Source organism: Megalopta genalis, chromosome 17 (assembly GCF_051020955.1).
Source record: "Megalopta genalis isolate 19385.01 chromosome 17, iyMegGena1_principal, whole genome shotgun sequence".
NCBI lineage: Eukaryota > Metazoa > Arthropoda > Insecta > Hymenoptera > Halictidae > Megalopta > Megalopta genalis.
This window is the reverse complement of record NC_135029.1, coordinates 2,332,573-2,359,139: the sequence shown is the minus strand read 5'-3', so window position 1 is coordinate 2,359,139 and position 26,567 is coordinate 2,332,573. Positions and strand designations below refer to the sequence as shown.

The 26,567-nt window shown below is 40.2% G+C and overlaps 1 protein-coding gene across 5 annotated transcripts in view; it reads left to right on the top strand.

The window, feature by feature from the left end:
- Positions 1 to 26,567, top strand: part of LOC117222855 (semaphorin-1A) — an 870,584-nt gene that overhangs the window by 213,613 nt on the left and 630,404 nt on the right. For 4 of the 5 annotated variants that reach the window (XM_076527085.1, XM_076527084.1, XM_076527083.1 and 1 more), the window contains exon 3: positions 21,900 to 21,914. The exons of the other annotated variant lie outside the window; for it this stretch is intronic. In XM_076527085.1, coding sequence (XP_076383200.1) covers positions 21,900 to 21,914 — 15 coding nt within the window. The remainder of the gene's footprint in view (positions 1 to 21,899; positions 21,915 to 26,567) is intronic. 5 annotated transcript variants of the gene reach the window in all.

Here is a 26,567-nt window from a genome sequence, read left to right as displayed (position 1 = left end):
GGGAGTACCGCGGCGGAGAACCCAAGCTGCTTGAATGTTTTCGTACGAAAAAATTTCTCTCCAAAGGGTATTTGTAAATAAAGGGTATTCCAGGGTATTTATAACGTCTTAGCATGCGCTCTTTAATTTACAGTATGAGAGGAAATAACATTATGCAATATAATGCATCTTATGGAAGGCCACTATAGTGGCCCATAGTACCTCAGTGGCATCTTATGAAAGGCCACTATAGTGGCCCGTAGTACCTCAGTGGCATCATACGAAAGACCACTATAGTGGCCCGTAGTAGCGAAAGGGTTAAAGAATAATAGAAGATAGGGCTTGACACGGAAGAGTGTTACCAACGGACAATCGAAGAGTCGAGATCGGACCGTCGAACGAGCAACATTTCAAATTGAAAGATCTAAGATATAATTGTATCGAGTTGTGTTACAGTTAATGCCCTTTATTGTAAATAAAATGACGCGACGCGAGAGAAATGGAGTAATTCGCAACAATATTTTTGAACATTGTTCTTTACAAATTCATTTACACAAACACCGTTATGTAGCGATCGGTTGTGTAAACAATGTTTATTCGAATAAGGGTAATTCTAAGCAAGAACACGCTGTTCCGTATCGTGTACTTCAATTTTTTCAATTGTCCCAGTTCATGAAACACAGAGATACGAAGACGGTGTTCCATGATAAGTACACGTTCGTACTTCGCCATTTTATTCATATTATTTTTTATTCATATTAGATGAACATTTCAAAGTTGACTACGTTATCTAGAAACATCGATCTATGGGACACTTTTCGGTCGTGTCCAAGTCGATGACAATCTTGTACCTCCTAAAAAGCGTTCCATAGTAGGTAGTTTTACCTTATTACGGTTAAGTGCGACCCATTTTCTATGCGGGGCCGGCTGCAGCCGCGAGTTTTCACGCTCGGCATACCTTCTAATTATTCGCAGAACGCGGCGGCGCATTGGCATGGAGAACGTGTTATTTCACTGTACGACGCAATGGGCTGTGTTCGGTTACGATAACGGGACGTCGATTAAATCGTCGATTAAATCGTCGATTAAACCGTCGAAAAAGCGCGGCTCGGTAAGCCGGCCGCTTTAAATCGCATCGGGAAAGCCGGATTCCGCGACGGGCTTCCGTCCTCCGGGTTTTTCCTGCCGAAAATCTACCGCAATTTAGCCAGCGGCCGGCGTGTAACTGGACCGCAAGTGCAGACCGCGGGCGCATCCCCGCTAGAGATGCGGTTCGCAGCCGTAGTTGCATAAATATTATGCAAATATCCGGCGAGGCGGCGTTACAACGCGTTACGGGCGACGCGGACGACGCGGACGGCACGTTACGCTTTTACAGGCCACAGCGCGGTACGTTTCGCATCAGTCTGGCCGCGGCACTGCCGAGCAAAGTGTCGTTGCTTATATCCTCTGAGATATGCACGACTCGCGTGTTTCCCTTATCACTTGCCAAGATAACTTGCACTTTGCATACGCGGCATAATTCAACGGCGAACCTACTTCTCCGATCCTTCTCCGCCGCACGCTCCGTTCTCCTCCTCTTTCTCCTCTGCCTCCTTCTCCGCCGCATTGCCTGCCTCCGTCGCCTTCTCCTCCTGTTCCTGCCCCCTTCTGTGCCACCTCTGTGCACCCTGCCGCCTCTCTTTGCCACAGAGCCACGGTTCGTATCTCGACGGCCCTAAAACCACCGAACCCTATAGCCCGGGCGCTTACGCTTCTTACCTCATCTCCTTACCGTCGGGCCGAGCCCCCTTGCGACCTCTTCCCTCAACGTCGTTTCCCGTCTACGTTTCTGCGCAGTTCGATCTCTGGTTGAACGCGCTCCGGGCTCGGAAACGAGTTGGGCTTAGGGAATGGGTAAGAAGGAGGTTGCCAGGGGAATGGCCGTTGAAGGTTGGTATATCTGCATGCTCGCAGAGTACATATCAGCCAGCCTGGATGCTCCGCCGTTCGTCCCTACCCTTTCGCAGTTATCCACTCACGCAGACTCCCTTCTCGGCCGCGAATCTCTTTTAAGCCGCGCTGACTATCATCGAATCGGTGGAATCCCCTATGTTCGCCTCGCCTCCGTCGCGACACGCGAAATTTTTCTGGTCGAGAACGCGGTCTTAGTCGAGCCAAATCATCTTTATCGTTTGCTTATCGCTATACGCGAATATTTATCTTCGATGTATCTATTTATCTCTTGCATTAGGTGTACAAGTTAACTTTAGTCTTTTATCTTTCGACGATCACAAAGGCTATTTACGATTGATTCGGTAAACGTAACGTAACTCCTCGACATAACATAACTCTTTACATTTCGACTGAAAGGAACGCTGTCGAAGCGTTGCAGAAATGACCTGGTGGCAACGCTATATCTCATTCCATTCAATAGTTACGATTAGACTACGGATTTTATGCATTTATGAAGAGACCCAGAAGATGAAATCCAAAACTGAGAGGAGATATTTGAAGAATTTACGAATACTGGTGCATTAACTATCAGCGTGTTAAAATTATTAAGCGAAGAAGTCAAAGTCTAAGTAGCTCCTGTATCTTGTAAATAATAAAAGGTTTTTATTTTGCATAATAATCCACGCGTCTAGTTGTGCGTTCTAAAACACAGCGGTGTTTGCTTCGGTTTAACGTGTTATAACTATACCGATCTTGTATGTACGCAATATATGCAAATACATATGTGTATGAATATGCAATAAATGTATACTTATAATTAGAAATTTTGTTCGGACCTTTTGATGCAGAGTAAAAATGATCGAAGTGAATTGTAAGAACAGTTAAATAAAACATGAATAGAATAGAACAGTTAAATAAAACGGAAATAGAATGGAACAGTGAAATAAGACAGAAATAGAATGGAACAGTTTAAGTAAACAGTGAAATAAAAATGTATTCCATCTTTCACAATTTTAATAAATCGAGGAGAAGATAGGAGCAGTTCTAATTTTTCCTTATCTGCTTAAACTGTGGTATTTTATTTCGCCATTTTTATCGCAAATGCATAAAATTCGCAGTCCTCTTACAATACGTATATATATTCACGTAGAGGGAAATGCATGTAACGACGAACATGATTTTGCTCGAATAGAATCGCATTTTCGCCTCGGCCTCCTCGAACGACTTCCGTCCTGGGCCTCTTGAATGGAATAAGAGCTACAAGGCGTTATCGTTACTGTAACCTTACACATCGCGGATTAACACCTTCGGTGGCGTTCACGCGGAACTTATTGTTGCCGTCGTTACCGGTGTGTTACCCCGCGTAAATGAGCATATCTAGGTCTGTGATAATGCGAATATGAACGATGTTTGTCGCAGGGGTTACTGCGACGGTTTATATAAAATAATCCGAGAGAGTTTTTTTGGTTTTTATATAACGAGAACTTTAATATAACTTGTAACAAAAGGCGATGAGGTACAGTGTGTAGAAGGTAAAGGTAAACGAGTGACGGATGAGACAGAAATATGAACACGTTGAGAGTCGGAGGAAAACTTGCTAACTGACTTCTCCCGGTCGAGAGGTCCTCGTATTTATTGGGGAGAACGTATTGAAATTGGTAAGGGAAAGTCCTTGGGAAGGGCGAAGGCCTTTCCCGAAGATTTTCCGACCGGGGTGATCCGGGACCTATGGTCCGAAGCTGTGTCCCAACGTTTTTATTGTTTTATTGGGGTGTGTACGCTTTTGAAGGACGTGTCTTTTTATGTCTGGTCCGCCACAGATATTTATGATGATTTCTATGTAAAATATGGATAAGGACGGCGGCTCGCGAAAGTATTACGCTTGCAGTTGCAATTTCCAGATCAAAAGTCTCGAGATTTTATCGATGAAATTCGAACATAATTTAACGGTGTGGATATGTTTTTAACGCTAAACTTACCATGCAGTAATAACGACTGGTGTGCATCTGTGTATTGGAATCGTCGAATCAGTCAAAATCACTGGTTTCTGTGTTTTTCTTTCACAGTTACTGGAATTATAGAAACGTTTCTATTCAACATAATTCTAATTCGACTAAAAACATGACTCAGATAAATGTGTTTTTTCTGCTCTGCATAACTTAACTATGTATTATTGCTTGAAGTAGCTTAATTATGTACTTTACATTTATTAATTTTCATGAAATGTGTTTATCTGAGAGGATAATGTAGCAAATATAGTAAAAAGATAATAAAAATCTATTTTATCAAACAGTTTACAGAATTGGAAATGCCTTGAAATATTTATTAATTTTTACGAGACGATTTTAACCGAACGTATAATGAAGTAGTAAAAGTCTACTTTATCAGACAGTTTTCAAAACAGAAAAAGCCATTAAAGTAGTCTTGCACATACCCACGTTTAGAAATTTTTACGAGATGTGATTTTAACCGAAAATATAACGAAATAATAAAAATCAATTTCATCAAACAGTTTCCAAAACCGGAAATCCCATCAAACGATTCTTACAGTTTCCCACGTTTATTAATTTTCATAGCATCACTTTTATGTGAAAGGATAATCAAATAATAAAAGTCTATTACTGCGACGTTTAAAATAGGGTCAGCATTTTCGGGTTCACGACAATCGTGAGTTAGGAGAGTTTGATTAATATTTTAACGTCTTTCGCTTTATGCAAGCTGAATTGTTCGGAAGGGACTTGGAAGTTTCATGTACCTTCGGAACTTTGTTACTGCAACGTTGCCCGGCCGAAAGTTGCTGCCAGCTTCGGAATAATAAATAAAGATTCAATGAGACTCATCCTGTGTGTGTTTGTAGCACTAATGTCATTCAACGCAACAGATTTAGATTGTGAAAAACGTGACATCAAACTCACGTTTCCGACGGCGTAAAGCTAGAAATTTACTACCGCGTTTATTTTCCTGTATGAAACGTTTTTCGTCGGACGAAATACAGTAAATTCTCCCGAATTTTTCTTCAGCTTGTAAACAAAAATGAACAATTTTAGACGAGAAGATACGATTATTCGAGCCACGCGGCTCATTTGTATAGTTACCGATTGTCAAGGTTATTTATCGAGCAACATTCAAACAATCGTATTTCCTCTTCCCAAATTGTCTATTTTTGTTTGCAAGCTGAAGAAAAATTAAGGAGAATTTACTGTACGATTCTCGTTTTGGTTATCGCTTTCCGATTTTTATATAGATTTGTGTATTCAGATTCAGCTTTTGACCGTGACAAAATTCACGATAGATTGTATTAATCGTGGTTGATTTAAAATGATTTTAGTATGAATGATATTGATCATATTAATTATTTTAGTTTTCGAAAGTGTGCGACGATTGGCGTATTTATTTTACGGTTCGACATGTTTATGTGACAAAGGACACTTAATGAATGTATTACATAATTTAAGTTCGGAGAAAATGTATTTTCTCCTTTTCTTCTAATTATAATCTTAATTTTCCCGCAATTATATATCTCAAATTGTTATTCTGAGATTGTTATTAATTCGAAATGTTTTCAATTAGATTCTAAGCAATTAAATTTTCCCGCAATTATATATCTCAAATTGTTATTCTGAGATTGTTATTAATTCGAAATGTTTTCAATTAGATTCTAAGCAATTAAATTTTCCCGCAATTATATATCTCAAATTGTTATTCTGAGATTGTTATTAATTCGAAATGTTTTCAATTAGATTCTAAGCAATTAAATTTTCCCGCAATTATATATCTCAAATTGTTATTTTGAGATTGTTATTAATTCGAAATGTTTTCAATTAGATTCTAAGCAATTAAATTTTATTAAAAATACGCGATTGCCGGTTCTGTTCGCTAATTTTTGAAATACGTCAATCTAAAAATATGCACTTCCAGGAGACGCGCCGAAAATGTTGCATTTCCAATTCGCAGAGCCAGCGTTCGTGCTCGTTCACTTTCCCCGAGCGTTCACCTATTCGTTGAAGCTCCACTTTCGGCGAAGCCTTTTTAAGGCTAGTATTGGGACTATCTCGAAAATGCTGAATGTGAAGAAGATACGGGTGGAGTGATTTAGATATCCTCGGGGACAAGTTTTGCGAGAAAATTTATGCTACGGCTGGAAGATGGAGTGCTTTAAAATGCGGTCACTATTTCCGCTCCGGAAAAACCGTCGCTATCTAATTATCATAAATACCTTTCCGTCATCAGCGACAACGACAAAATCAAAGTTATTCAGATGATCCAGAAAACAATGCAAATTTGACGACGTCTAACGTTACCGATCGAAAGATATCGATAGAAAAGTCTGCGAACACCTTCGAACAATACTACGTCGACGTTACGTAACGCGGAGAATTACATAAATAGAAACTGATCGAGGTCGATAAGCCTCCGAAATCGTTACAGTTGTAGCAATTTATTTACAAGCGTTACACAAGCGAACGTTACGGCGCGGCGCGACGATCGAACGCGGAAAAGTCGAAGTGATATTTCAAAAACACGAATTTCGCGCAGTAACTCGCGAGACGGCCGCCACGGTCGCAAAACCCATGAAATTTTTTTCGCGATTAAACCAATTTACCTTGACAAATATAAATGATAGAACGGTTGGCTCGGTAGAAGTTTACGAGAGAACGTAGCGGAAAGTTACTGCCGTAACAGATTTCGATACCGTACACTCGCCGAAAAACCAGCGTAGTTTCAGAAGGCAACATATTACGGGCGGCGATGCCGGCTAATAAAAAACTATGAATTAATCTTACCGTGGCGGGGTAAAGTTTTGTTTTGTGTGTCTGTTTCTGTTCGGTTAATTAATGTTCCAGAACGCTGGCCAGTTTTCAACGTACACAGCGCGTCCATGGTTCGGTTACCACGACCCGTTTAAAATTTCGGGACTAATTTAAAACGTGCTTTGTACCTGATATCGGCGGCTTTTATTCATATGTAGTGGAAAATAATTTCAGTTTACAGTAAATATTATTTTATGATCAGTATGGTTCTATAACTTCCTCTGACATTTATCTCGTAACTCTGAAATCTTAGAAATCGTAGAAGTTCCATTTTTTATTGGCAAAATAATGAATCAAGTGCCTTTTTGTCATCCTTATGGTTCTATAACTTCCTGACATTTATCTCGTAACTCTGAAATCTTAGAAATCGTAGAAGTTCCATTTTTTATTGGCAAAATAATGAATCAAGTGCCTTTTTGTCATCCTTACGATACGAAATCATTTTGAGAAACGACATTACTCTGTGAACAACCCGATATAATATTATCTTAGAGGGATATTTCATAGAAAGATATTTAACAAATCATTTTTTATAGTTCTGTTTGAAGGGTTCTTGCAATATGATGCTTTTTTACACTGAGCACTAAAGTACAGAATTTGATTAAACTTGTTGACATTTTTACTATAATGTTCGCTGGAACTAATTTTAACACATTAATATAATCTTTTTCTGTGAAAGAGTCTTCGTAATTTCAATAATTTTAAAGTGATGAATGTCAAACTGGTTATTTTGACCGTTGAGGGTTAAACAGTGTTTTCTAATACGATTTCATTGAAAATTAGCGTTCAATACAACTCTTTACAACTAAAATTCAATACGTTTCTAATTCCCTGACAATTTTATATGATTCTTGTCGGATTGTAACGATAATACAGCAGAATCTCTATATGAATCCAAGAACGTGAAAAACTATGATTAAACAAATAGTCTTCTTTTAATATTACAAACTAAAATGCATTTTCATTTCATTTTGAAAGGATGGAGAAATCGATATAATTACAACGATGACACTAGATGGAGTACTATTAAATCGACATGCAGAATAGTATCTTTTTCAGCTCGAAAATCTTTTTCTCTGTCAGCTCGATGCTCGGTTTATGAGACAATAATTTTGAAAATTTATGTGACGCGCAAGGAAATTTGCCTGCATAATGAAGAACAGTGAATAACGAAAAGTTTATAAGCCGTTTAACGAACAGAGTTCTATGAAGCAGCGCACTGTACATAGCATAATTTCAAAATTAATTTTCTCATGAATTAATCGTCGGACGAAAAAAATCGCACGCGCCACTTTGAATTCGTCTTTGAATAAAAAATGAATAAAAAGTGAATAAAAATTTACGATCTCACCCGTGCAAGAAATGTCTAGGAGGCTATGTTCTCGTCCTCTGCTATGCCCAATTAGAGGAATGTTTATAACGTTTTGGTAGTGGCACGCGCGCGCGCGCGTGGGCACAAGTGTTGCTCTCTTTTCGAATAATATAGCATATGAATTAATGACGCGAATGTTAATATTTCAATGGTAAATTAGATGAAAAGTAGCGGCTTCTACAGCTTCGCAATTACTGAAGCTAGAAAAAGGAAGTATCAATTTACGTAAGAAGCTAAGTGGTTCTATCTTCTTCAGAGGAAATGGTTATGAGTTCGCAAAGTTCTTTCAGAAGAAGATTTGGCGGGAAAACAGGGGAATTGTTTTCATTCTCCGGTAATGTCACGGAACGCTGGGAAACTTAAATTGTTTTTCCAAATAACCTAATTTTATTTAAACAGATCCTAGTGATACGCGTTCCTCATTTGCAGGCGTTTCGAATTCATGCCGTCAACAATGTATTAAATATTGCATTTAAGATTCAATGTAAAGTTTCGAAAAATGAAAGAAGAGAAAGTAAAACATCACGAGCGATCATGAATAGACAGCATCCAAGTATAATTTACAACTTACTAGAATCATTGAACAAGCAAAGAAACACCTAAGTGGTAGTTGTTTCTTGTAACAGATGCAACAAATTTTTATTTTGCATAGAAATTTGCAGTCTAATCGCGAACATCGAATGCTGCTACTTTGATCGATTTTTTTAAAAATCCCGAAGGAGCTATACAAAACTGAATCGAGTCAACGTAGACGGTGCTTAAGAAACCTTCGAGATGCTCGCCTTCATGGCTTCCTTTATAAAGCCATTGCAATTCACCTTCTTGTGAATGAAAGTGTCTGAAAAACAAGATTACGGAATTGCCTATTTAGTATGGGAGTAAGAGAAAATTAAGAGTTACGAACGATTACGTGAAATTTCGTTTCGTACAATATAGGCGAATAAAATAATTGGACTTGTTCGGGAACAAATTTACCACATCACATAATATTTCAGTCTTGAGTGTATTGCCGAGAATGTTTACTAAATATAGAAACAGCGAGCAAGTTTTTTTAATTACAGTGAATAATGAAATGTAGGGAGATGAGTGTAGACATTTTATCCATCGGTTCGTGTCTTTCTTTCTTTATTTTAACAATAGCTAGCGATGTTAGAATCTGCTTTTATTGTCTAGAAAGACTAATCGAAGGACGTTTAATTATAGAAGCTTTTATATTTTTCCAAAAAATATTAATTTCTGTGCGTCGGGAAGCGCCACATCCGAAACAAAAATTTGAAGCCACTGATTGTTCAGGAATTAAATTGAAAAATATTTTTTAATCAACGCAGACCATAGGTTTCTAATTGAACGTGAACGATTCGCTAACGAATTCGTTGAAAATTGTAAAATTTCCGGTGACGTGTAGCATCGTGGATTAAACGTGCGCCCGGAAACGAAGTAAAAGCTTGGTTCACCGTGAGATTCGCATTTGTTCCGTCCGTTCTCCCCTCATTTGAATATCCAATTTTTTGTCGATATTGTATCGGGTGTACGAAGGGCGGCCAATCTACGAGAGTATCTGATTCAAAAATTTGCAAACGAGAGAACGGATGCAAATTTCCTAATTAAAGTTTTAGCAGTGGGGATCGGAGTATCGATGGTACTCCGCGATATTAGGAGTCTCGCACACCCTTCCGGAAACATTTCGCGCGAGTAGTTTTTTCTGATCCGCGGATAAGCCGGTGTTCGGATGCGGATGCAACTTACGTCCAAGAAAGTTTTGCAACAACGACAGATGTAACTGGAGTTCGGCTATCGAATAGCCGGCATATTTACGACGGTTTAATGTAAATTGAATGGAACTAAGCAAGGAAGTCGAACAGCAAGTCCAATAGTTTACTTAACTGCAATGCATTGCGGTAAAGTACAACCAGGTTCTCGCTAAGACAACATATTTGCATTTGTCGATACGTGTTACGGTGCACGTTTCCAAAGGAGCAATTCACGACAAAGGAAATTGGATGAACACGGCTGAATGGGGAGGCTATGGAGATGAAAATATTCGAAGCCCGAGGAACGATGCTTTACGTTTCACTGTTTTTACATCGGTAGAGAAGACTGCGCATCTTTATGCAACGTAACAAATTTTCTTTAGCAATCGTACAAGATAAGAGTGAAATAAAAATGCATTTGTTCCTTTAATAGTTCTAATTGATTGAGAATAACGTAACGATATTCTTAAATTTGTTCGCGACGTTTTCCAATGTTTCCCTTGTCAATTTTTGCAATAAGTGCATAAAAACCGCAGTCTAGTAAATAGCGCATGTGCGGAGCCATTTTCTATGGCAAATTATGTGAGCATTATTTAATATTTTGTTTAATATTTCGTGGAGAACATGGGGAAATTTTGGATAATATTATAGAATTATAAGATAAAGCGTCTATTTTTTACAGTAGATTACCTATAAGTAAAATTTGTTTAGATCAATTTACAAAGATTATTATTAGAGAATTGAATGAAATGATTTCAGTAATTTTATCATAAAACGAATATACTATTCAGCTTTAAAAAACAATTAATAGGTTTATTTAATAATTATTTTGTCGTTTCTATTTGTTAGTGCTTCCCACGTTTACTTGTATGATTGTTTTTATTATTACTTTTCTATAATTAATCATTTATCTAATTATAATAATAACTGTCTATTTTGATGAATGTTTTCGTAGGTCAAACTGAAACATACGTGTCTTTCTCAAATATCCATTTTAATAAAAAAAAACCTTTATAACTGTCGGGGAAGTAAAAAAGAGTAAAATTTGTTCATCGTCGTGAAATTATGACCGCTTTAGAAAAAACATTTCAAAGCAATCTAGCTACTTCATCGTTCATTAACTAATCCCTTCGAGAGTCCCAGAGAGTGTCCAAATAGCACAGTAACGTCGTGGCGGAAAGGAAACGATACTTTAATGATTTCCTTCGCTCTTTAACGTCGTCGGGCAAGGAGTCATCGGAGTAAAACCGAATGCCAGCCATTCCTGCGAAAATTCAAGCAGAAGATGGCCATTCCGCAGGAAATTCAGAGGCAACCAGCTGCGGATAAACGGTGCGCGCGGCGTGGTAGACGGTAGAGCGTAGAGGAAAGAGCGTCGCGACGCGTCGCGTCGGCCTGTGCCACGGCCCGGGAATGAATATATCCAGAAGTCGGTACGGTATGTACGGGGACCACCGTACGACATTCCAGCAGACACGGTTTCATGAATGGGAGGGCTCGTAAAAAGCAACGGGTGGGTCAACTCGTACCAGTTGACTCCGATAATTGCGAGGCCCGAGCCGGAGATCAGAGGGCAAAACGAGTCGACATTAGCCTGTTAGCCCATTAGTCCGAGTCACTGCGCCCACTGCGCTCTAACACATATGGTACTCCCGCACTCGCGAGTCGACTCGGGTCGAGTCGAGTCGAGTCGACTCACTTGTCTCAATTCGACAAGACTCGAACCGAGGCGACGCGACGCGACGCGATGGGACGTGGCTCTTCACGGTTCCATGTTCGTCACCGATCTCCGGCTGCACCGTTCTATCGACAATGTGTCTGTCGTTCGTTCATAAGCGCCGTTCGAAAGTAGCAATTACCTCATTTGGGAAACCCGTCGTGGAAAGCGTTGGGACACGTTAGAAACTTTTGCTCGTAAAAGAGTCTTTTTACCGGGACGACTTTCGAAAATCAGGTTTTTCGTTTTCTTGAGATTTGTTATTTCTTGGAAAGCGATAGTTTTGCTTTTCAGATTACAGATTGTGCACGTAAATATACCGATGTGTACAGGATGTTCAGTTGAAAGCTTCGACTCGAACTATCTCGGAAACGGTACATTTTCGGGGAAAATGTTGCATAAAAAAGTTACTCGATTCTAGAGGGAGAAACACAACTATTTTATTCAATTTTTGTTTTCGTGATCGCTGTGAAAGCGATTTGGAGAGGCACATTGTTTCTCTACATGGAAACCTATATTTTTATTTAGAAATTTGTATTCTACGCGAAAAAAGAATAAACTTTTGTAGGAAATATTTTTTAATCAGTTTTTATCTTACAAGGGTATTTAATAAAATGAAACATTTCTTTACCTGTGAAACAAAAATATGTTGTCTTCAAGGTACATATTTAGATTTAACGTTTTCAAATGAAAAATCAAAGAAGTCGTGGATTTTAATTTGATTAAAAATAGTTATAGATAAGTCGGACAAAAAAAGTTGAACAAATTCGACCAAAGAATTAGTTTCATTTGCAACAAGACAAATATGATTACAAAGGATTAACTTCGAGCATCGAAAGATGAACGAAAGGATGAATCCGGAGCGCAAAATAGTGAGTACGATCTACAAACGGATCACTTTTCAGTACAAAACCGCAACTACCAAAAACCACTAGGATCGTGTTCTGAAATATATGTATGAACTTAACAAAGCAGCTCGCTTGCGGTAACACAATTCTGAGAATTAAATAACGACCATTTCAACAAACATGCAGCCCAGATATTCCACATTGGACAGTTCACCCTAATACGAAATTGTGCGAGAAACCCCTGAAGTCCCAATGAATGGAGAATGTTGGCAAACTCCTGCGCGAGGTCGAAATAGTAGCACCGGATACAAGTAGTTGGACAAAACGGAAGAAAAAGGAAAATTGCACGGAGAGGATTTACCAACGACGGAAGCTGTTATCAAAACGAATATCTTCAGCGAACGTATTAAGCAATTTTCGGAAGTGTGCTTATCTCGGATTATCTCTTGCATTCGCACTGTTACTAACCCAATTTTCGGGTGGATCGTGTACAGTCTAGTTGCGCTCATCGGAGCGCACGCTTTTCCCTGACGTGTTTTTCGGAGTTTTCGGTTCTTCCCTTCGTGGACTATAGTCGCGGCGTGCTCGCGACTACCATTTCACGGCTACTATTTCACATCTCCCTTCACCCTGCGCGTCCTTCTCATTTTCTCTGGTATTCCACACGGTTGCTCGTGGATATGCCACGGCACACACGGCTGGAACGTAAGAGTAATGGGTCGGGGCATTAGAGGAGTCCGAGGAGAAAGGAGAGAACAAGAATGCGCAGCACGCTCAGCTGTAATCACTAACGCACTACACGCTTCCTTCCCCCCCTCCTGTCTTCCTCTCTCTCTCTTTCTCTCTTTCTCTCTCTCTCTCTCTCTCTTTCTCTCTTTCTCTCTCTCTCTTTCTTTCTCTCTTTCTCTCTCTTTCTCTCTCTTTTTCTCTTTCTCTCTCTTTCTCTCTTTCTCTCTTTCTCTCTCTCTCTCTCTCTCTCTCTTTCTCTCTTTCTCTCTCTCTCTCTCTCTCTCTCTCTCTTTATTTTATGTGTGTGTGCGCGCACGCGTATTTGTGCGTGTGTGTACGCGCGCGCGCGCGTGTACCATCGCGATTCCTCTTTCACCGGATCTTCGTCCGCCGCCCGGTGCTCCCAGTCTGGATCCAATCTCTGATCGCGCGAATGTGCGTAATTGCGCGGCATCCACTGATACGCATTTATTGGCCCTCTTCGAGACACGCTCGGAGTGCTCCGATGATTCTTGCTGCTCGCCAGGGCCGTTTCATGCGATAGACGCGTCAAGGCGGGATTTCCCATATCACCTATATCCGACGTATCCCAACACTAATTTCAAATAAATAATAGATTATTTATTTCTCTTGCACGAAGCATACAATATTCTTTCTTTTAAATTACAAGCTGTCGCTCTCGCAAAAGAAGCATCTCTACTCGGAATGCCCTGTGATGTTCCGATTCCCTTTACCGACTTCCCGGAAGGTTTCAAAAATCAAGCTTCGTCTAATACTCGGGTTACGCTTCTTAACGAGGCGAACTACAAAGACTCTAAATTTTTCAAGTACTTCCATCATGCTAACCCAAGGCAATGGGCAAACCACTATCACCTGGCGGCCTTCCTTCTCAGAATTAAGTCTTTACACTCGGAACAGATTTTGGAAACATCGAGATTCCGTTATACAGAGTCGAATTGAAAGAAACGTCATTATGCTGCTCGAAAATTGTATAGGAACTGATAAGTGAAAGATTTTGTGTTTTTAATTATGCATTTTACGTGATCATCTTACGGTATTAATCTTTTACTTCTTTTTTGTCATTAAAGTAATAGCAAAATTTAAATAAAAACGTTTTGATTATCGTCTAGTAGAGTAGTCTCTCTATCATCTAAAAACAATTCAAATCACTTAATCCAGTTTTAAAAAAGTTAGCGCGTTCTAAAGGGTGTGCAACCACTTTTGTGGGCCACTGCATGTACATAATATGTTATATTTTTAATATATTATATTGTTAATAACTCCATCGGGGTTCAATAGCGTAATAAAAAGAAACTCTTTTTGTCGAAAAATAAATTCAATCCCGTTTTTGTCAATCTCTCGGTTACTCCCTGTTCCTTTGTTCATTCAAGAAGGTATAACGCAGGCTTTAGATATTAATAACATTAATTAGTGCTAACAGATTGTCATTTGTTTTGTAGGCAAGTCTGTCTATTTTAAAATTACTACGTATGCAGCTTAGTCTTAAAGTAGAAATTTAGGAACGTGTTATATCACGTGAAATCAGGTGAAACCATGTGACATTTGAAGAGTGTGAGCCTGCTTATTTCTAGTATTTAAGACCTGTTAGGAACAGATCAATATCACTTCACTCATATACTCTCACGTGTGAACGGATTTCATTCATATGATTTCACGTGATATCACGTGACATGACATTAGTATGTTTCTACCATTCAATCCCGACCATACCAATCGACTTTTCTGTCACGTGAACTAGATACCTTACGAACAGGAATATCTGATGTGCCAATTAAAATATTGAAGTGAACTATTAGCTATGCGCTGCTAGTGTATAGTCTTCGGATACATTGTTACGTGCAAAGATGCAAAAATTCACAAAGTGAACGCACACGTGGTTACATTGCTGATTTCGTGAAATAATATGGGAAACGTGTCGATAAATTTATTAAATTTATCATCGAGAAAGTGGAAATAGAAAGACAAGCGAGATCAATATGATCGAGAAAAAGCCAAGAGAATCGCTCGACAAGATCGATATTTCCTATTCCAAGAATCAAACAAGAGAAAGCGCTTATAGGAAATCCTACATTTAGGCTACGACTTGCAAACAGATTTTATGAAAAATCGCCCGCGTGCTTCGGAATTGCAAAATCAATGCTAATTTCAGGGTATCGTACGAAATCAGAATTTGCATTAAAAATGAGATTCTCCTTCCACGCCACAGGTTGGCTGATGGTGAAGTCATTAGAACAGTGCCCAAGGACTGCGAGCACCATGCGCGCCTCTCATGCTCATAACCGGTCGGAGTGTAGTCTAGCATAACTGATGGTTGATACAGTTTGTCCTATCCTCGACTTATCTCTTGAGGAAAGCCAGCGAGAGGTCGGCCAATCCAGGTTAACTCCTTGCCGTGCCATTATCTTCGCCGTCACAATGATTAGGAGTTTATCGATTGTCACAATTTCTTAGAAGAAACAGGAAACTAGTATTTTTTATACGGCTACACTTACTCGAGTGCTGATCGATCAATCAATTCGTTCTAATGCTACGACAAGATTATAGTGATTATTGTATCAGGTTATATAATTATACAGGGTGTCCCGAAAATGTCTCGCAATCCGGAAATGGGAGATTCCTGAGGTCATTTGAAGGAACTTTTTCCTTTGCGAAAATTTTCTCCGAGGCTTCGTTTACGAGTTATGAACGAAAAACACACTGACCAATAAGACGCGAGCTCGGCCGGCGCGCGGCGGTCCAGCCAACGAGTGCACGGAGCCCAGTTCCGCTCATTGGTTCGGCCGTCTCGCGCCAAATGATCTCGCCTCTGATTGGTCACTGTTTTTCGTTAATAACTCGTAAACGAAGCCGCGGATTGCATTTTCGCTAAGGAAAAAGTTGCTTCAAATCACCTCAGGAATCCGCTACTTTCGGATTGCGAGACATTTTCGGGACACCCTGTATAACGTCCTCTAGTATTTCGAGTGGGGAATCGGATGGCGCTACTAGCTTTTTAATGTGTGGGCGTGTTCAAGATTATTTCAAGGTCATATTGTATTTTTTTTATCATAAACCTATATTCCTTATCTCGGAATCATATTCTACGTAAGAAACTGCGCAACTTTCGTCTGAAACATTTTTTCGTAGTACGATGTTCGTAAATGAAATCAAAAACCTTTCAGAAGAAAGTAATGTTGTCATTTTATTGGAAAAGAACAACATTTTCCTTGACATGAACATGAAAAATCAGCTAAATATCTGAAAAAATATTGCAAAGAAGTAGTCGTTGCAAAAACTGTGCATTTTTTTTACATAGGATACGATTCCGAGATAAAAAAAAATATAGGTGACTCAACAGAAATTATAGAAAGAGGGTTGCGTTTCTTACAATCAACTTGGACAATTTTCATTTTCCATGAAAATCCACAGTCTGCCGATCGGCCAAGACTTATTCGATGTTCTGAAAGCTCGATAGATTTCGTGTCTTCCAAGTCAACATTCGTCACAGTTCAAGTTCGAGGATTGCGGACCACTGCAGCGCAATTTCAACAGGATAGAACAGCTAGAGGCTCGAATACTTTCGGGTGGGCAAAGTCTATTGGCGTATCGAGTTGCTTGCTCCGTGTACGGTGAACTAACCTGAGAGCAACTTATTGCTCCCAGGAGCAGACGGTGTTCTGTAGCGGTGCACGGCGAACGCGAATGCACAAAACCACGCATCTCGGAGCAATGGTCTCCCGTAATAGACTATGCATAGACTATACATATACTAGTAATTGGCAGCGGTTGTCGTTGTTACGAACACGGTGTTCTTCTCCCACTACTAACTACCATTTGCTCTTGACGGTGCTCTTGGCTTCGCCTCGGAGCAACCGAGTGCGCTCTCGTCTCCTACAGAGCCGTAAGCAGCGAGTTAAACCCGCTGCACGGTGGGCCCTTGATAACACACTCGTCTTCAAATTAGTTAACGCAATGCGAAACCGTGCAAATCAGATCTCGCTGTATCCTGATCGATGCGAATCCGGAGACTTCGATTGATCATTCGTTTAACCTGCAATTCAATGTGGAAATACCTTATGAATTTAGGGCGAACACCACCCTGAGGCGTGAAGAAATAGGTACATAATAGTAATTTAGATTTTCCAAGAAAATATGCATATAAATTTCCGCTTTGTTTTCCAATTTCTATCTACATTGTAGAACACTCTATTGCAGAATATCCCCCAATTTCAATTATATTCATTAATTAAGAGAAATATAAGAACAATATGTGTTTCTTCATAAATGTTAATCGTAAGAAATAGAATTTCAAATAGCTATTTCCAGTATGTCATCTGGAAATATTATTTCAATTAATAATTTTCTTTAGCACGACATAAATAACATTTTTCTATGAACTTATCTCTATAACGTCAAATAAATCTTCAAATATTATTTCATATGAACAAGAGTATTTTATTAACCATTTCGAATACTTCTTCAAATACATATTTTTACTCATGACTGACACCATTTATATGAACGATTTGATTATGTGAACTATATTGCCTCTCGAGAGATATATCTTCATATAAATGAAGATCTACCTAAGATAAAAGTACCTATTCTGGAACGTTTTTCAGTGGATATAAGATCTACCTAAGATAAAAGCACCTATTTTGGAACGCTTTTCAGTGGGTACAAGATTATCATCGATTTTATTACAACTGAAACTATTACTGAATATTTATACCAGTGTTCGAGAGATTTCTAGATAACACAATTAACTTAGAAATATTTGTACAATACAAAAGAATAATAATACGAATGAAATAGTAAAGTACGAGAGTGTTCCTATTACGGAGCACCACTTCCGTGCCACGTTTCATAAATCGGGACAAGGGAAAAATTGAAGTACGCCATATGGAACAGTACTTATATTCTTGCTTGGAAACAACTATATTCCTGTAAACATTTTTCTTACAGTTGTTCGTTGCGTAACATTATTCGTGCGACTGAATTTATAGAGAACAATATTAAAACACGTGGATAAAATTTGTCCATTCACCTTCATACACTCTGTCCTAGTCTTCATTGTATTATTTGTGCTACCGTTTCAAGAAGAGATCACAATTGAGCGATTATAGCTGTTCTCATAATAGTTAGTTTTACGTTACTCGTGAAACAGGGTCTTTTACAGTTCTTGTGTGATCCCTGGGCCCGTGGTGCGCCGACCAGCTGTTTGGCAGAGTCGGGAATTTGGTGTCTGGGAAGGTAATGGTCCGAAATACCGTGTTACCGGAACGTGTGCTTACCCGCATCGTAGCCTGGAACTTTGATTCCTCGTGTATTATTGAAAGCGGGGGACGTCGGTAAACACATGGGAACGGGCTAATGGGGGAGAAGTCAGGGACCCGTCGGAGAACGGGCGAGACACCCCGACACGGCACGGCTGCGCAAAGTAGAAACGTTGTCATTTCCGAATTCGATTCGCTTTCGAAACGTCAGCCATAGTCTTGGCAGTAGTTCGACCACGCCGCGCCGGATACGAAAACGGATAGGGCCAGAGGGTTTCACGGTGAGGATCTAGAAATCGAGCGTCGTCGGCGGTGCTCTAACTGTGTTATCGATCTACTGGCAGCCACCTTTACTTGGAGGGTTCAAGCGACCGAGTACCCGTCTCTGTGTCCCCTCGTGCCGCCGTCCTAACTTAACCTATCGAGATTATTAAACGGAGCTTTGGCAAGATCGGCCCAGTCGAACCGCCAATTTCGGCTGGAGCCACTTTCATCCTACTGTACCCGGCTGGGTCTGCCTTTGCCTCCGTTACCCGTGACTGCCTCCTATTGGACTTTGTTGGACCAGCGACGTATGAATGCCTCATGGGTATAGCCATGTCCGCGCATGCATGAACGTATCCTCTGTCGAGCACCACAAGCTAGACCGCCAGTCAGTCTTGTGTATCTAACAAATAATTTGACATTTGCGCCAGTTGATATTTCTTGGTCGTGTTTCTGCGTGCGGCGATCTACGGTAACGGATAAAAGAAAGAACTTGCCAAAGCGCACACCGTGGTTGCAAATATTCTCGACATCGACGTCTCATCAGGAGAAATGCCTCGCAAAGGCGAACACGTGAAGTGCCTGTTTTGTCCGTACGTTCGGTTAGTCGCCTAACGTACATGCGCGACCGAACTATTGTACGCTCGATTCGCGCTTCCTACGGCAAATTAATGACGTGGAAGGGTCTCTAGTAGTCTTAGAGAACTTTATTTTTTGTGTTGCACTCTCTGCGAGCGCTGGTGGAAGAATGCTCTTCCAACGCTGGAAAGTCGTGGAAGAGCACCCGTGGATGGAGGTAGATTGTTTATTATTGGTCAAGGCACGAATCACCCCTTGGAGGGGGGTGTCTGCCTTGACCCTTGTTGGGGCCTGAGAGGGTTTCCCCAATGGTGGGGCCTTTTTATGGCCCTTGTCTCTGGACGCAACAGTGCCCTCGTCGGTCACACGTGGGTGACACTAACGTTCGACTAGCTTTTGAAGTTCGTTTCTATTGTAATGTAGGGTAGCGGAGCCAGTTACTGTGCGGTGACCAATTGCTGTGCCTTTCGTTTGTATAATTAACTTTATATCTATCCATTCGTTTGAATGCAAACGAACTGTAGTAGCAAATTAATACAGGCCAGAAAAACTAGTGAATGTAACGTAATTTTGTAACACATCAAATGTGTCACGCTCCGGCGGCTGATCTCTAAATTGACAGTGTTATGACTTAGAACACATAGCGGCGTTCACTTCGGTCTAACATATTGTTGCGAATTACTGCATTTCTCTCGCGTCGCGGCATTTTATTTACAATAAAGTACATAAACTATAATACAACTCAATTCAATTGTGTTAGAGATCTTTGAATTAGATGGTGTTGATCGCTCGACGGTCCGATCCCGACTCTTCGATTGTCCGTTGATAACACACCTTGGCATATTTTTCTTTAACACTTTCCGTGCCACGTGTACCATCGATGGTACACGCTTGCATGTTTACTTAGTGAACCGAACAAATTGTTTACAAGAAATTTAGAACCGAAGAATCAATTTCCACCGCAAGAATGGGCGTTGATAAGTTTTTGTTACGTTGTTATGTGTACGAGAATTAATAATTGCACGCAATACATCAAGTTTTAGTAAAATATCAAAGTGTGAAGATTCGAATAAAAAAAGCTCGGCACGGAACGTGTTAAGGAGTTGCTCACAACAAGGCAGTTTCACATTACAGCGACTTGATTTGGACAAGTCGCCGTAACAATATTATAACTATAGCGTAAACTATAGTGTAACTTTATTCTTGATTACTCCAAACTTACATGTATACAAAATATGTGTAACTGGGGCAGGCTGTACCTCCTAAACTGTTGGAAATAGGATAAACTGTTACAGATGAAAGTTAAATCGGATATGCATCGGATATGCATCGGTGCATCAGAAAAATGCAACAGCCTCATTTTTTAAAACGGAAATCTACGTTTTCGACCGCACCGATTGTTGCAGTTTTCTGTGCTCTACAATGGAAAGCATTACATACATAGGCACACTGAACACAGATATCGATGTTTGTGTACTAAGGCAACAAACGGCTTGGATAAATGATCCAAATGGCAATGAACATTTAGAAATCTAGATACGAGTCTTCCGCAGCTCAGAAGGCGTCTCGAATGTTTAATGGTTACGACTGTTCTTTATAGCCTATTAATCGTCGATAACGAATATACTCGTCAGTCGACTTTCTCTTCGATTAATTCTTGGGTTTCTTATTTGTCTGTATAGAGATCAGTTTGACAGTTAATGTATGGGATAGGTTACTTTCCGTTCTATTTCACAGTCGTTTGCATTAGATTCGCATGGTTTCGATTACAATTTGTTAAATATGTGTGTCTACATCGAAATGTGTGTCGATAAGAATACGCGATGCTATCAGAGAAATAAACGTCAGGAAATTTCTTGAAATACAATCAATCATGATTATTGCACTTAAACGTTTATTTATAATTTTTTCTAAATTTCATATACTTGAATCGAGTTCTCAGAGATTAATTATTAGGTTATGTAATATGAAATTCTTATCCCTAACAAATACCAAGGAATTCTTTTGCTACGATTCTTATAGAGAAATTTGTTATTGAAACCGGTACATATTATTCACGTAAATGGTAAATGGTGCATATTTTTATTAATAAAATATTCCTTTAATTTAAGAAAGAAGTAATTTCTTTAAACTTTCTCTTTGAATAATCTGAGATTTCATACTATACACGACCTAATAAAATCGCACACCCTGTACATAGTAATATGCGTTTCTAACTTATGCACTTAGGTATTCGCGTAAAAATAAAAGTAGCAACAATTGCGACGGTGCAGGAGATACCCAAAATTTGATTGCTAAATTATGTCCTGGAAACGCAAATAAGATGCTAGTAGCTCGTTAAACTCTCTCAACGAAACTGGATAAGATAATCGAAATATTCGAATGAAAGTAAACAAGCAAATGAAGACTGTAACTTTCTCTAGCATAAATATATAGAAAACATTTCTTAAACTTCTACGAGCCGCATTTGCTTTCTCTTTCAATTATCATTTCTTATTTATATGTCATATGAAGCTATCATGTTTTTAGTTATAAAAAGGTATTACGTTCATTTTGTGTCATTTTAATATTAGTAGTAGTATTAAATGTTTATATAAAATTCCATTATTTCTAAAACACTTTCGGTTTATTTTTACAGAGTACTCTATTGAAAGTAAGTCCATTTTTCTTTTTCTTTATCGTTCGTGCATTTATTTCTGTCATAACTCCTTGTTCAAGCATGTGTGCTCATCGGACCGCGAGAATGTGTTTCGTAATTACGCGCTAATGTATGTATTACATGGACGACAAATCTCCAAATTAATTTCCGCTTCGATCGATTAATTTCCATCCGTCATTACTGTAATATTAATGTTGTTTCGTGTTTGTTATATTATTAACTTATTAACTCGATTGAACTTATGCATTATGAGCTAATATGTGTACCACCGAACCGCGGAATTTGTTTACGTGTATTGTGGCCCATCATGAAAGCTCCACGCGTATCTCGCAAAGTTTAATTACATTATCAAATTCTGGCTACAATGCTGCCCGTAAACACATATATGCGGAATCAAGTAGTAGCAGACTTATAGCATTCTTTTACCGGGATACACATGCATACTATAGTATCTACCATAGTTCCCGAGGTACAGAAATTATTTTCTCGATTGAATATTATTAATTAAGGGCTATGCAAAAATTAAATGATCGTTCTACGGCGCTTTTAACATCGTCGTCTTACGGTGCAACGAGCTCGAAATGTAATCGTCCAGATCCGGTGATTGTCATTGTGTATTATTAATGTTATTTTACTACGTTATTGTGTGTTTTTGTTTAACCCGAGAAAGATAACCTACGTCGCAGAGGCGCCTGCGAAGACTGTTGATTTTTGTTAATTTTTCATAGAGGTCTAGTGATTTAAGTTTAAAATTACTTAAAATATAAAAAAATATAATATAAATGCATTTTATTTTGACAATAATGCCAAACCTTTAAAATGACTAGATTAACTTAAATAAATGACCATTGTTAGTATAAAATTGACGCCTTAGAAAAGCATGCGCCTCTGAAGCGTATGGTTATCTTTTACGTACGTTGTCATATGGTTATCTTTCTAGGGTTAATAAACTATGAACATATAAGTTATAAGTTCACATTATAACTTCGTTGCGCCATCGGCGAATATGAATTATACCAGAAGAAGAATGAGTTTGATTCGAAAAAGGTGAATCTGACCAGAAAAAAAGTATAAAGAATTGAGAATAGTGGATACGAATCCGGAGTGAAAAATCTGTATATTTCAGGGCAAAAAGATAGAATTTTCAAATTAACGTAACTTTTATATATTCAGCATTGTAACTAAGGTTTTGTTTTTACACAAACATTGCAAAATACCACTATAAACATACACAAACGAAGTAGATTTGGAAATTTCACCAATGTAAACAATTTTATCCATTCATTTTCTCCCACTATACTTCCATAAAAATTCGTTTCCTTTCAACTAAAATTGTTGAAACATCCGAAGTTCGATTCTACTTCATTCGTGTACGTTCATAGCGGTATTTTGCAAGCTAGTGGTAAAAACAAAACCTTGACTGTAACGTTAAACAAGAGAAGCCTTACGCCAATGTTAAAGCGGTCCATCATTTTGTCCCGGACTATACTATTTCGACTCCGGCTGGTATCCCAGAACCTACTCAATTACTTCCGGGCAGCGGCGGCGTTAATCATTGTCCGTTGCCGACGTGTGTAAAACATTTAACAAATCGGGAGCTCGTCGAGGGATGAAAGGACATCGGAACGACACTGTGAGTACTCCGCAGAATTTGCATTATTTAACTATTCGTCGCTGAGTCGCGCTCGGGAACAGATAATCCCGTACATAGCCAGGTGGATGGAGTCATTCCGATGAGACAGAAAATCAAATGGCCCCCATTAGAGCGTTCCTCTCTTTTTCCATGAACTCTTTCTTCCCGACCTCGCCTGGACCAGCACGTTTCGCCTGAAAAAGGAAGAGGCTAGGGATGAAGGAGGTGTCCTTAGGATCCGCGGTAGCATCCGTCTGGCTCGGCGTTACCAAACGAACCCCGCGAGAATGCAGTCTGAGCCGTTGGCATAACCGAACCGGGCTGATCCGCGCGGAGTTACGAGCGTTGTCGCGCCGCGCCGCGCCGCACCGCACCGCACCGCGCCAGGTGGCTGGAGTTTTTTCGCGAGCAAGATCGAGTACGACCATCCGAGTCACATAAGGACGGCTAAATTAGTTCCATTTCACGGCAACTTCCTCCCGTGTGTATCTCGGACCGTCGTCGGGGGCTGGATAAACTTTTCGAAGATGTTTCCGGGAATGTCGTTACATTCGTCACCGGCGTCGACCGAGAAAAAGTCGCGCGGCCCCGTGAGTTACGGTCCGCGACGATCCCGGCCGCGTGAGATATGAAGTAATTAAGGTCAGAATCGAATTTACGCCGTCGCGCCGTCTTCGGGAACGCCTAGCTTCCTACCAACCGATCTCCTCGCTCGCTAAGCCCGACGAAAGTCGAGCACAGATTTTCATCCGGAGTTTTATCACCGGAGAGTGCATTTGGCAACGGGCCACTGATATTACACGCGCGGAGGGAGCACGCGCGCGCCCGCGACCGACCGAGATGTATCGGGTCTCCGAGTAATTAGGCTTCCAGAATTTTCGGAGCTGCCGCCGGTTGCTCCGGGCGTTCCGCGCTCCGCTTTCAACTAGTCCTTCCCTCGCCGTATCGCGCGCCAATTTTTAATCTATTATTATCAGCCTTCCAAAGCTGGTGACAATGCTGTTTGAACTCGGCGTGTCATCCTGGTCGCGTGCCGGTAGTGATGTTGCAGGAAATTGAAGAACGATGACAAGTCTTTTTTGGGAAGATACTTTCTGAGGCTGGGGAATGTACTAGGTCGCCTCGTAAATTCGTGTGGTTTACTGGTCCCTTCTTTTTTTAAACTCTTCTGCTGGTCTGATCGTTATTAGTATACGCTTGCAATGTTCGGGTGGTCCCGATATATAACATATAAACTGCCGATCTTTATGCAAAATAACAAATATCTGCATCAATTGCGAGACAGACGAGCCAAGCATAATTTTCTTCCTTTCTTTGATAACGTTATTAAGTTTGATATTAGTGTTTGGCGGCGGTTCGAAGGTCGTGGAATGGGAGTGGGCAGACGTTTCGTCCGGGGCCCGCTAGAGGACTCATCGGTAAGGCTATCCTAGCGGGCCCTTGCCTTAGACGTAAGGGTAGGACGAAGTCTCGGTGTATATATACGGATCGAGGCGGATCGGCTACTAGCGGGAAGAGGAGCCCTCTGCTGGCAGGTCTGGAGGTAGCCGCCACAAGTGCACCAACATTCTTAGCTTCTTCCAATTTTGTCACTGTGTTCTGTTTCAGCCACCCATTTTTGCTACAAACGCATCAAATCCGCAGTCTAATAATACATTATGTTGAAAGCGATCAAATGATGCACAAACAGTCTCGAAGCATTTCATTGTAACAGATACAGTTTCATTCGTGCAAAATGGTTTAACAGAAGTAAATAAAGATAAGTATTTGTCATTTGAAAGTAAATTGGAGAAAATAAAAATTGAACGCAATAATCCTGTAATGTATGTTCGCAATCGGGACAATGACATGCTGCATGTGATTTACAAATATATTTGTTACTGGTCTTTTTCACCCGACGTTCGTTCTTAGTTGATCGTGTTCGCTTTATATCACATTGAGCCCCCCACCGCATTGCCAATCAAACTCGTACGAAATCAACCAGTGTCAAATTAAATTCGACTTGTGCGGCGATCTCGTGAAACAATCAAGAAGCACTTTGGGATAAGATGGAACTATCTTTTAGAACGTTCTTCGAAAAATGGAGGAGAGGAACATGAAATGCAATTAAAGAAAGAAAAAAACACTTTGCAACAAGTTCCGACAATCTTAGGAAGTGCGTTAAGAAAGATCTCATGTGAGGAACATGAGAAAAAGGCGAAAAAGAGCATCTTGGAACAAGGTAGCACTATTTTTGAACGTACACTGAGAACAACCTTATGGTAGGACCGTGAAAAAAATGAAAATAAAAAAGTTTCTTCGAACAAGGTAGAACTATTTTGAAACGCTCATTGAGAATGGCCTGACGAGGGGAACACGATAAATAATGAATAAATAAACTTGTTGGAACGGAGTAGAACTATATGTAAATGCACATATACGCAGTATATGTAAATGCACATTTGAATATTATTTATAAGAAAAAGACAGCAATATGCGTATCTGGTCCAGCGAAACGTGCAGTTAAATATCACGAAATTCCCCCCGAAAAACACGCGCGGTTCTCCTCGATTTCCTGAAATCGAGAATTTATGAAGCATTATCGTATTTCCGTCGTCCGTAACGGAACACGGGAAGTCCCGAGAGTTTCGTTAGCTCTGTTGGTAATAGCAGTCAGCGCTCTGCTGACTGTGTAAGGGAGTTTCGAGCGGGCACAAGCCGAGCCAGCATGATCGACTGAATTGTACGGGTTTTCGTTATGCCGCGCGGGGAGACCTGCGAAGTCGGCCTTATGAGCAATTTCACGAGGACGTCGGCTGGCCGCGAGGACGTTTAATTCCCGGCGAACTCGCAGGAAGCTCACGGAAAGCTCGCAGCGAGCGCGCCGCGGCCGTCGGCGAGACACGGAGCGGATCGTCGCGCCGCGAACGTAAACGCGAAACCAGCAGAGTCGAAAGCGGACTCGCAGCTTTCGCACGTCCAAAGCCGTTTAAATTTATAGGCGTTACCGTGTTCGGCTTCCGTCCTAAACCCCA